The sequence below is a fragment of the Ixodes scapularis genome, unplaced genomic scaffold, assembly GCF_016920785.2.
Source record: "Ixodes scapularis isolate PalLabHiFi unplaced genomic scaffold, ASM1692078v2 PGA_scaffold4__175_contigs__length_147842914, whole genome shotgun sequence".
Classification (NCBI taxonomy): domain Eukaryota; kingdom Metazoa; phylum Arthropoda; class Arachnida; order Ixodida; family Ixodidae; genus Ixodes; species Ixodes scapularis.
In genome coordinates, this window is record NW_024609879.1 from 125390701 (window position 1) to 125403826 (window position 13126).

The following is a 13126-nucleotide window of genomic DNA, read 5'->3' on the forward strand; positions in this document are numbered from 1 at the left end:
TTTATTCTCAGGTATCAAAATTATAAAATTCTGTTATTAATTCCTACACAACAAGAAAGGAAAATCTACATTAACATACAAAACGTCGTGTTTATACGACTCAACATCCCTTCGTTTACCAGAGTCACATATATTGTACCTGAATCGAAATGTTTTCGGAAGTGAAGTAGGTTGCCTAAAATACCCGTGATTGGTACAACTTTGTATCGCAATATTAGATGTTGAATCGTGGTTTTGCCCTTGAACTAAGGAATTAATTACAGTGAATACAATCATGAAATGGGCACCTCGTCGCCATTTATATCATGACATGTGTTTTACGGAATACGTTTCACAATATATATATGATGACGAGACGACTGAGCTTAAGGGAATACAATTTTCAAAATGTCACGAAAGTCACGGGACAAGTCCTTCCAGTCTATATTTTATAGGAACACTAAGCGACAATCGCAATGCTTGTTTTTCTAACTAGCATATTGTTTGCTCTCAGCACCATGATGCGGGCGACGAATCATGCGAAAAGGAGTGGCTGAAATTGTTCACTCTAACCTATGAGCACCTTAGTACTGAGATCGAATCTGACCTGAAACAGTGCCTACCCATGTGAACATTTTCTTATATTGGATAAACTGGCATAGCCTGGATGTTGAGGTTTGCTCGTGACAAAATGCAGGTCAATTTAATTTGCAAATAAGCATCACCCTCGCTAATTGATGATTTTTGTTAAATAGAACAAAGTGGTATTTCATGCTCTACTCAATTCGGAAGCTACCTAATTGGACACTTTCTGAGAGTTTAAGTGTGCAATCGTCATAGTTCCACCACTCGTTCCAGTAAAAAAAGGCGATAGTAAAAACACATAAAAAGCGCGATAATAAACTTCTATATATTTGAGAAGTTATATATGCGTGAGGAACACATATAGTTATTTAAAATAGCTTCAAAATAATAAAAAAAAAACATTATTTATATCTTTTCAAAATCACCTATAACGTGTCTATAGAGGATAAAAGCGCCGAAAAATATTTGCCGAACATCTTTCAGATAATTTAAAGGCGCATTTACTTATATATCTTGGAGGTGAGAATCTTCTATTTATGCTGCCAAATCTTCAGACAGGAATTAAGTATATTTTTATTATCATCGACAAATTTGACTTTATGAAGTTCACATAACAGCCTGAGACCGACACGGAAGGACGATACTCGAAAATACGCCAGCTGTTGTGTCTTCGGCAACGTGCTTTTGTTAGCTGTTTTGCAGTGTAAAATAGTGGGTTGCAGGGCATGCCAAAAAACACTGTGGTCACATAATATATCGGAAAGCAAATACACGAAATGTGCAGAAATAAGGAGATGACACGCAATTTTTTTCTAAATAACCCCTTACACAACGCTTTACTGCAAAAAGAAATGCATAGAAATGCATAAAATGATATTCCTAATTAAACATAGATTCCGCGCAGGGCAAACAAAGATTTTTTAGAATTCTAATATAAATCACTTTTGGGCATCAGCTTGCCTCAGCTCGAAACGTCGCGGGATACTACCTCTGGAGGCTAATGTTATCTTAGGTTTTACGTGCACTTGTTTTGAGACCTTACTTTATGACTCTGTTCTTTATCAGTCATGTGCTCCAACATTTCATTAGGCTGCCGTATATCATCGCGAGACTGCTATAAATACTACACAACTTTACACATTGGACGTCTAGTGCTGGTGTTGCGAACGTCGCACTTACCAGAAAGCTGAAGTATTTAACATGGTTTGCACGTGACGTAATCGCACTAGATACTGGTTGTCATTGCGAGTTGTTCTTGCTGAGAAAATCAAATCCGGTTTGGCAAAATGCACGCTGCAAAAGTTTCGCGCTCAGTGCAAGCTATGTATTTGAGAGGCACACATTTTTCTTGTTGGTACATCGTCGTTAGGCACGGCGCGAGTATCTGGCACGACGAAAACGTGCTTTCTGGCAAGAGTGTTTTTATAAATAAAAGTTGTACCAACTACCCATCTGTCACTATCGTTTCCAGGCCACGCTTTCTAGTCTGCGCCGAAAATGTGGGGCAGAGGAATCTTTACGACACAGTATGCTTTAAAACTACCCCCCTCCCCACTCCCTTTTTTTTTTTTTGAAGTGACTGTAGACCATGGCGTGCTGGCGAACAAGAAGTGCTTTATTCCTGAGCGCAGCGTTTTTATCACAGACATGACGTCACGAGCCGGGCGGCGCTTCCGCGATGACTCAGTCGCGATAACTCAATCCGCACGCTACAACATTTCCTTCCCCCTCACGCAAAAAATGTTCATTTCCTAAAGTCCTCGGGTTTAAAACGGTCAGGCGGCTTGCATGCGCGAGAAGTTCGTCGAAGGGGTTGCTTCTCCGCTGTCGTAGACGGAACCGGCGTTGCTGCAGTAGGTGTCGCCGGTCCTTCCCGGGCGGGGTCTGCGGGTGGCGCTGGTGCTGTTGCGTCAGGCGTCGGCGTCGTACCAGCCGCGTCTGGAGGTGGCGCCGCTAGCGTCGGTGCCTTCGCACTGGGTGGTGCTGACGGCACCTGGGCTGGAAAGCTCGTGGGTGGCGGTATCGATGGATCGTCATCCACAGTCGTACGGCCCGGTCTCACGATGGGTTCCGCATGTCGAGGACGCAGGTGGTCAGCGTGCGTGAAGCGAAGCTGGTTGAGCACTTTCACAACGTAGGTCGCAGCACTGACAACCTGACACACGATTCCTTCTTCCCAGGAGACACACTCACCGCGCACTGTTTTCACAAAAACACGGTCGCCCACGTTGAACACACGTTCAGCACCTCGCGACACATCGCGTTGTTCCTTCACATGTTCTTGCTTGCGTTGCATGGCGCCGGCAAAGTCGGGTTTAAGCAGGGAAAGTTTTGTGCGTGGCTGGCGCCTTAGGAATAGTTCGGCGGGCGTTTTCCCAGTCACGCTGTTTGGTGTGTTGCGATAACAGATCAGAAAACTGTCAACATTTTCCTGAAGAGAACACTGCCGACCGGTTGCTTCGCCTTCGAGCACCTGCTTGAGCAATGCTCGTTTCACAGTTTGAACCGTGCGCTCTGCGGCACCGTTAGAGGCTGCGTGGTAAGGCGGGGTGCGAATGTGTTTCACGCCGTTGGCGTTCATGAAGTCAGCAAACTCAGCTGACGTGAACTGCGGACCGTTGTCGCTCACTAGTACCTCGGGCAAACCGTAAGCAGAAAAGGCTCCTCGAAGTTTTTCCAATGTTTTAGTGGTGGATGTAGAAGACATCACCCAAACCTCGATCCATTTCGAAAATGAATCGATGAGCACCAGAAACACATGGGCACCCTTTGAAGCGAAATCCACGTGCACACGCGACCAGCACCGGGCAGGGTAGCTCCAGGGATGCAGTGGTACCGGACGGGCGGCGGGCTGAACTGCTTGGCAGATTTGGCATTTCTGTACGTGATGCTCGATAGCCGCATCAATTCCAGGCCACCATACAAAACTTCGTGCCAGCATCTTCATGCGGCTGGCGCCTGGATGCTCCTCATGCAGCAAGTTCAGCACGCGGTCCCTTAGCTGTTCCGGGATCACTACACGGACACCCCATGTTACACAACCTTGTTCAAGTGAAAGCTCGTCGCGGCGCACGTAATAAGGCCCAAGTTCTTGCGCGTGCGGTCTTGGCCAACCATTTAGAGTAAACTCAGCAACACGGGACAATGTAAGGCTTCGTTTTGAATACCTTGCAATCTCCTCTACGTTCAATGGGAGGCACTGAAACACTGAGAGGCACTCAACAGGTTCTTCCTCAGCGGGCACCGCCTGAGGCAATCTCGACAGAGCATCAGCCACTTCCATGTTTTTCCCTCGGCGATACTTCAGCCGATATTTATAAGCTGCCAGCACCATGGCCCAACGCTGCATTCGTGCGGCAGCCAGTGTCGGTACAGGCCTTTCCTGACCTAAAATGCCTAGTAGCGGCTGATGATCAGTGTAGATTGTGAACTCTCTGCCAAAAAGATAGCGATGAAACTTTTTGAGACCAAAGATTAACGCCAAAGCTTCGCGCTCGCACTGAGCATACTTTTTCTCGGCTGGCGTTAACGTTCTCGAGGCAAACGCGATAGGCCTCTCTTCGCCGTCAGCAGTCTCGTGAAAGATAACTGCTCCTACGCCATACGAGGACGCGTCACAGAGCATTCCGATCGGCTTATCGACGTCATAGAATGTCAGCACCTGGCTGCTAGTCAGCAACTTTTTCGTATTAGCAAACGCCTCGCTGCATTCCTTCGTCCATGACCATTTCTGATCCTTCTTCAAAAGCCGATAAAGCGGCTCTGCGACTGTTGAACCATTCTTTAAAAACTTCGAATAGAAGTTCAACATGCCCAGATATGCCTTCAATTCTGTGACGGTGGTGGGCTCAGGTGCTGCCAAGATCGCTCTTTTCTTGGCCTCTGTAGGGTAAATCCCATCTGCGGTCACCGTGTGACCCAGATACGTCACGGATTCTTGGAAGAAACGGCACTTGTCCGCGTTGAGCGTGATGTTGTACTCACGCAACCTTCCCAAGACACGTTCGAGAGTCTTTTGGCAGTCTGCCGTGTCAGATCCTGCCACGATTACATCGTCAATGTAGCATCCGACGTGCGGAATGCCTTTTAGCACCTCATCCATCATAGACTGAAATATTGCGGGTGCACTAGCCACACCGTAGGGAAGGCGTTGGAATTCAAAAAGACCCAAGCTAGTGTTAACTGTCAAAAATGGTCTGGACTCTGGAGTGAGTGGCACCTGCTGATACGCCGCAGAGAGGTCAAGTACGCAAAAAACCTTGCCTCCTGCGAGGACAGAATACAGGTCCTCCGGCCTGGGCAGCGGATAGTGATCGGTTTTCAAAACAGGGTTTATCGTTACCTTGTAGTCTCCACAGAGTCTGAGACTACCGTCCTTTTTTGGGACAACGACAAGTGGTGTTGCCCAGTCACTGCGCGCTACTTGTCGAAGCATGCCCGTTTCTACCATGCTGCGCAGCTGGGTTTCTACCTGCTCTCGCAAAGCAAAGGGAACAGGTCTAGCACGGCTAAACACAGGGACCGAACCAGACTTCAGCAAGATCGTCGCTTCGAACTTCTGTATGGTGCCCAGTGTTTTTGAGAACACGGAAGGGTATTTCCTTTGCAGTGCCTGAGCCCTATCTTCCGTTGTGACTTGGCCAATCTCATGCCAGTCCAGCCTTAAACGCTGGAGCCAATTCCGTCCAAGCAGCACTGGAAGCCTCCTTCCATTGTCTTTGACAATTACTACGGGCAACGTCATACTTTGACCCTTGTACACAACAGCGACATCACACTGTCCTTTGAGCTGCAGATGTTCTCCAGTGTACGTGCGAAGTGACATTTTAGCCGGACCACATTTTACATGTGGAAAAACAGAGTCGTACACGCTCTCAGGAACAATTGTGTCAATTTGCATGATTAAGGGTTTCCCTTCAACTTGAACACTCACTTCGTAACACGATTGAGTCGTATTTATAAAATGGTACACGTCATGCTCAGTGTCTTCGTCAGAACATTCCAGAGCATTCGTGTTCTTCGGCACCCTTGTGTTTGGACACATTTTTTGCAAATGTCCTACTCTCGAGCACTTGCGGCAGACAAAGCTCTTGTACCAACAAACATTCGAGGCATGACTCCTACCACATCTTTCACACCTTTCCTTTTTAGGCCCTTGAATATCTTTAGGTTTCGAGCCCCTTGATCGTCCCTTTTGTCGACTCTTTATAGCGTTTAACAATGCCTCTTTGTCTCTCGATTGCATGAGTGCAGTGTCTCGAGCCGCCAGTTCTCGATCGAGCGCAATCTTGCAAGCGCCTTCAAACGTTAAGTTTTCCTCGGCAAACAAGGCACGCTGGCTCTCTTCATTACGTATGCCTGCTACTAGCCTGTCCCGAAGGGCGTCTTGCAAGAAGTTGCCGAAGTCGCATTTCCTAGCCAAGTGTTTCAGTTCAACTATGAAGTCTTCTACGCTTTCATGTTCGTCCTGAACACGTCTGTTGAACTTACAGCGCTCCGCTATAACGGAACTCTTAGGGCTGTAATGTTCTATTAACAACTGTTTAACAACTGCATACGACTTCTCGCCAGGGGACGCCGGCACGACCAGACTCTTTAGCACTTCATAAGCCTCAGGGCCTATCACTGTCAGAAATACGGGAAGCACTTTCTCGTCCTTTATGTCGTTTGCCACTAAAAAATGTTCAAATCGTTCCAAATACGATTCAATGTTCTGTGTCTTAGGGTCAAACTCCGATATTCTTCCCAAGCGTGACATTTCGGAACCCCAAAAGAAACACAGTACTCATCCGCTCGACGTTCCCTTGCGTAGCAGGTTGTCCCCGTTGCTGTTCAAGTCGAGTTCCCGAGGCGAAATCTCGGGGGCGTTGCTCGTTGCCCTTTGTCGGTACACGAAGACGGTGGCCGGCGTGCTGCTTGCGATGTCATACTCCGGGAATATGTAGCGTCGCTGGCAGGCTTCAACGCATGACAAGCTGCGCTTGCTCTTCCGTGGCCGTGCGTTCCTTCGCGTCACTCGCCTCGCTGTCGCTTTCCGTTGCCTACGAGGGCACGTAGACAGCCTCGTCGCCAAATGAAGTGACTGTAGACCATGGCGTGCTGGCGAACAAGAAGTGCTTTATTCCTGAGCGCAGCGTTTTTATCACAGACATGACGTCACGAGCCGGGCGGCGCTTCCGCGATGACTCAGTCGCGATAACTCAATCCGCACGCTACAACATTTTTAGTGTCTCCTCAAGATACTTTTTATTCCTCAGGGATTTCCTGCTCCGTATTGAGTGGTGTTCACTCGACAATTATATTTGTGTCACTTGTTAACAGTAATTCTTCCTTGCTTTAACTTTGCACCAAACTGTGAAGGTTAAACAAAATACAGGGCGGTCGAAACTTGGAGAACTTGAGAGCGACACTCCTGTGAGACTTAGAGCGGCTGCCAACGTTCGGCTATCCCCGTGAGGCCACTAGGATCTTTCTTTTCAGGTATCCCTCCCGTACATACTAATAGTTCCATGGAACGTCCGACTAATACGTCACATTTAGACCCTTTAACACTTCTATTCTCGGGACAACTTTCTGAGGCAGTTCAGCAATAACGAAAACATGTTTGGGAGCCTCAATGGTGTGCATACATGTAAAATGGGTCGTGCAGCATCTTTTTTTTTTACCTTAAGTTCAATAAATACCGCTAAGTTGTAATCCTTGACGTTGATAACTTGCAAAAGCATCCATTAGTTTGCCCCTCCGCGAAATGGCAGACAGTCGAAAGAAAGAACAGCTTTCCCCTCCTCAACTCACAATTAGAACTATCAGCCACGTGATCTGATCCTAATATATACACCGTCAGTGTTTATCATAGTCATACGCAGGGTTGGCAAAGCATAGAGCATGGGCTGATCTTCAGATATAGCTTTAGTTGGGCTATAATGCCCGAGCCCTACTAAAGCGACAAACAGAAACAAACGACAGCGGCTAGCCTTAAACCAGAGTATTTTGCGATTTGACAGGCTTTGTAGAATAAAGAAGGCTATGCTCAAACACGAGTATCATGCACACGATGGTACCATTTGCAGGCTTGTAAACACTCGTGCTAACTTCGCGGGCACCGAACAACTCAAAGCCGTATAAAGGTACCATCGCGAACATGCTGCATGTGTCTGAGGCTTTTCGCTTTCGTTTGTTTCTGTTTCTAGCTCTAGTGGGACTCGGGCCCATCATAATCTTTGAGTTGAACACGAGCGTTACCCAAATGTTTGGCGATACTGGTTGTCATGAACCAGAGCATTTGACTCGGGATCATGACAATCGGGTACATCATGGTGTGACGTGACTCTCAGTGTGAAGTTGTGATGTCATGTGACGTCACGGTATCAACAACGTTAATAGATCTAGCGACGTCCTCAATTCGAATCGACTTAACGCGGTGAGTCACGTGACGTTACGGGGTCACGTGATGTGACATTACTTGACAGCATGTCTTGACATCATGACGTCACGTGACATTGTGACACATGGCTAATCATAGTGCCAATAAGAAAGCGCCGCGAAAAACCAGGATTTATTATACATTGCAATTCTGTATATGACGATTTCATCAATACGTAGAGGAATACACGTGCCAATAATAATAAATTTGCAATACTAACAAAAAAAATACCGTGAACCGTTTTGAACCGGTTACCGTTATATTTTTTTCCGGTTCAGTTCCGGTTCAGTTCCAAGATGGCGCCGAAGATTTCGGTTCGGTTCAGTTCCGGTTCGGCTAAAAATAACGGTTCTGTTCCGGTTTTCGGTTCGGTTCGGTTCCGGTTCGACACCCTGTCGGGAACACATCGCAAAGTGAAAAAAACGAAACATACAAAGAATACACTTCCTCGCTGCAATAAAAGCAGCTTATTTCCCACAATAATACAGTGGAATGTCAATGGGCTTCGAAACAAGATAAATGACTTACGGCAACATTTACGGGGACATGAAGTCGAGGTACTTGCCCTTCAGGAAATCAACTTGAAGTCAGGAGCGATCGGACTACCTCCCTGCGTTATCTACACTAGTACTCCCCGAACAACATCAACAACAACAACAGACGCACCTAAGGCATCTCTATTTGTACACAGAGACTTACCTCAGCTCCAAGTGGATCTTTCAGATCTCTGCTACCAAAGCGCAGAATACGTGGCTACAATACAAAAAGACAACTCGGACGCCATGACAATCGTATCGGTATATATTCGGCCCAATTCTCCTTGGAATCCTTCCATCTTACGCACGATCCTTTCTCGGTGTAAGCCGGCCACGCTGACCCTTGGAGACTTTAACGCCCACAACGAGGCCTGGAGGGACGAGCAAACGTCCGCTCGTGGCCGGTCTCTAGAGGATACTACTACAGCTATTGGCCTCCGGTGTCTGAATGACGGCACTGCAACCTTTGTGAGACCTGGCGTAGAGAACAGTGTGCTCGACCTGAGTTTCGCCACCGCTGCAGTACGAGCGCTCTGGCTCGCCGAACCCGACAGCTGGGGCAGTGACCATCTCCCTATTATAATTACTTCCCCAGAGAAAAGACCTGTCACCCACAAGACTTGTTCTGTAACAAACTGGGATGCCTTCCGAGTGTACTTCGAAGATATAATATCTACTGGCACTACTGATCACACGACCGCCATCTCTCAGGCGCTCTGCAAAGCGAGTTACGGTTTCTATATATAGACCCAACCCAGACCTAAAATAATTAAGGCTACGTGCCTCGCGCCGCAAAAAACAACGACGTGCCTTGAAAACATCAAGACAAGAGGATATACAACAGTATCGAAGGATTGATGCGGCATTTCGTAGGCATACCAAGCGCTTACAACGGAAACAATGGCGACAGCGATGTGAGACCCTTTACTCTCCCGGTGGCGGAAGGCAAGCATGGCGAATGGCCCGCATCCTGGCGGGTCATGCTGTTCCCCGCTCACCGGTCCTTGGCTTTGCTATCGCGCAGAACATCACGTTGCCTCAAGCCGCGGAACTCCTTGCTGATGAATTCACCTCTGCTCCCGCTCCGCCACCGGGATTTGTCGCAGCCAGTGCTACCAGCACGCCAGCGCAGGTTGCCAGCAACTCCGATTTCACGCTGAGTGAACTACAGCATGCTCTTCAGCGTTCTTTTCGGAAACGCACCGCACCAGGCCCAGATGGGATAACCTTTCAAGCGCTTCGTAACCTTGATGATACGACGCTTCCTGGCCTTATGGGATAATTAAATAATATTTGGCGCTCGTCTGATATTCCTCCTGCCTGGCTCAGATCTGAGGTTGTTCCCATCCATAAACCAGGAAAACCGATAGGTGTCACCAGCTCCTACAGACCGATATCTCTTACATGTTGTCTAGGGAAGGTGATGGAGCGAATGGTCCTACGGCGCCTTGACTGGCAGCTCGAAACATCGGGCGCCCTGCCTAATCAGCTGTCTGGCTTCCGCAAACAACGTTGTACGACAGACGCGATCGGCAGCCTCGTATCAGACATGGAACAATCGAAGGCAACAAGGCAAGCAACAAGAGCAATATTTCTCGATATTAAGAAAGCATTCGATGCAATTCCACACGAAGCCATAATTACTCAGCTTACAAGGCTCGGGGTTGTAGGCCGAGCTCTGGCATTCGTACGCGCCTTTCTTACAGGAAGGTCTATGCACGTACGCCTGGGTGGAATTCGAAGTTCCCAACGTACGGTAACCCATGGCGTTCCCTAGGGCAGTGTTATAAGCCCTTTCTTATTTAACGCTGCTATGGCGGCACTGCCTGAGGCTCTACGGCGTATGAAGTCATCGGGACCAGTCATTAACATCGCAATATACGCTGACGACGTGGCCCTCTGGTATACCGCCCCGACTAAGATATATAGCAAGATGCAACAAACCCTCCAGGACGGATTGCCTATAGTTGTAGACGAGATCTCTAGACTAGGCCTTACGCTTTCCGCCTCCAAAACAGCTGCCCTTCAATACCATCCAACGGCTAAAGCATCGTTCAACAAAATCTACACAATTAACGGAACAGATGTAGCACGTGTCCGAACGTACTCCTACCTGGGGTTTCTTCTGGATGACCGCATCTCCTGGAAGCCTGCAGTAAAGGCAACACTGATCAGATGTCGCCGCCAACTCAACGCCGTTCGAATGATGATGGGCAGCAGGTGGGGAACGTCTCAGGTCATGATGCTTCAGCTATACAGAGGCCTGATTCTTTCGAGAATATTATACGCCTTGCCGCTGATTCACGTGAGCAATGCACAGTCTGCAGCCATTGAGACCCTGCAAAGGATTGCACTTCGCTTCTGTCTGGGTTTACCGAAATACTCCCCGAACATTCCAACGCTGGTTGAAGCGAGGGACAACCTTGTCGAGAACCACGGCAGAGAGCTGACACTTCGCCACTTCGCAAGGCAAACATCCTGCCGGTCAAGAGAGTCCCTCTTGAACCATATTCGAAGTTGTCCTCAATCTCGCCTTGGATCTCTCGCTAGAGACTTTGAAGGAATTGTGGGCACCTTAGATACAATATACCCGGCACCACCACCTTACGCCTCGCCGCTGAACATCAATGAATCTATTCCGGAACTCAGAAGCAAACGCTTCACAGCCCAAGTTGTCGCCCGGACCCTCGCAGAATATCGAATTGAGGTGGATTTTCTAGGATGGATGCGAGTATATACCGACGGCTCGGTATTTCATAGCCGCAAATCATCCACTGCAGCAGTTTTTATACCGGAACTAAAAATGGCTAAATCAAGGAAACTGAGCTTTCACACTACATCTACCACTGCCGAACTTGCCGCGCTTTGGCTAGGCCTTGACATCCTCGACAGTATCCCTCACAGTGGAAAGGCAGTGTTCCTCACAGATTCCAGGATAGCTTTACAACTTCTCGGTAGCCTTGAAGACGCCCCACAATATGCCAGATACATTGGACACATGACAAGAAACCTAGAGTCTAAAGGATGGCATATAGCATACCAATGGCTGCCATCACACGTCGGTATCTCGGGCAATGAGACAGCCGATCGCCTCGCTAATGCAGCTCACCACATTCATGTGCCAACACTTGTTATACTAAAGATGTACGAGGCCAGGCTTATTATTCACAAAGAAATAGAGAAACTACATCCGGACACGCGCGTCTCTACCGGGAAGCCACCCGCACGCGTGCCTCCAAAGCTGTCCCGAGCCTCCGCTTCTCTACTGCGCAGACTTCGCACTGGTTGTGCCTTTACTACGAAAGCCCTTCACCGTATGGACCCAACAATAAACCCAAACTGTCCATCCTGTGATGTTTCCGAGGACCAGGACCATCTCCTCTGGACCTGCCCTACTCTAGCGGACAAAAGAAAATCGCTTCTCGACGGCCTGCGGCAAGCAGGCGTAGCAAGTGCTACAACACGGGACATTCTTTTTCCACCAGGTTTTGCACGCGATGTCTCGAGAACATTCGCCGCACCACTCAAGTTCTTGGAGGACACCAGTTTATTTGACGCCCTCTAACCCCGGTGTCTGACATACACTGGCGGCGATGGCAACACATCAACAACCGAGCCACAAGAACTGCTGACCAATTGTTCCTTTTTTTTTTTATTATTCTTTCTTCCTTTTTCTTTCTGATCCCTTTTCATCCCATTTTACTTCTCTTCTCTTTTCAATCCGTTATTTTTCTTTACTTCTCTTCTTTCTTTAACTCTTTCTGATCTCCCCTTTTATCCCCTTCCCTTCCCCGGAACTAACTCGCCCCCACTAAAGGAGTGGCCAACATGTTCCGGCTTTCTGCTACCCTCACCACTAACTACTACTGAAATACCAGAAAACAGATTTCGGTGTGATGTCGCTTCCTGGATTTGTATCCTCCCTCGGAAAACTTGGTGGCGCTCGAGCAGAGGCTTATCGCCGAGTCGGGGAAAAAACCGGTTTTTCCCCGCGCCGGCACCCTTCTATCCCACCTGCCCACCTCCTCCTCGCTTCGGGTCGTGGTAGCAACGGCGCTTTGCTTCACAGCGTGGAGCGGAGGTCCGAAAGAAAGTCGAGTCGCAGGAGACCGCAAAATTTGACTCACTGCACTGGCGCGGATCGCACGGAAACTGCAAATTCGGCATTTGGAATTTTTTTTTTTTTAATTCATAAATACTGAATTTCTAAGTTTCGAATTTTGAGGGTAATTTCCCGGCATCATTTTCAATCGTTTCGGATAATAAAATAAAATATGATTTTGATGTGTCAGTGCCCCTTTAAGTAATGATAGCCAAGTTCAGTAGTGACTAAGAGAGACAACAACGCTTCCACTGCCTTGCAGATACGACCCTCACTTTATCCAGGAAGTGGCCGCCAGTGGTCGTAGGTACGTGAATGTCGGGCGGCGGAGAAAAGCTCACCGGAGAAAAGCTCACCGGAGATAAGCTCACCGGAGAAAAGCTCACCACAAAACCGGCAGATGCGGAGAAAAGCTCACCGATTTTTTTTTTCCTTTTTAACTTAGCGGATTCTGCGTCAAACGTGGCAATTTAACATGATTCGCATTCATCACTTCATTAA

The 13126-nt window shown here is 48.0% G+C and overlaps 1 protein-coding gene across 1 annotated transcript; it reads left to right on the forward strand.

Moving 5' to 3' along the window:
- The first annotated feature begins 11248 nt into the window (after positions 1–11248).
- Positions 11249–12088, forward strand: LOC115327160. The gene has a single exon (XM_029988106.2). It carries the CDS (start codon positions 11249–11251, stop codon positions 12086–12088), a length of 840 nt encoding a protein of 279 aa, XP_029843966.2.
- The last annotated feature ends 1038 nt before the right edge of the window (positions 12089–13126 follow it).

Bases quoted from the DNA above. Each gene is read 5' to 3' on its own strand.
- LOC115327160 (XM_029988106.2), top strand. From the start codon at position 11,249: ATGCGAGTATATACCGACGGCTCGGTATTTCATAGCCGCAAATCATCC.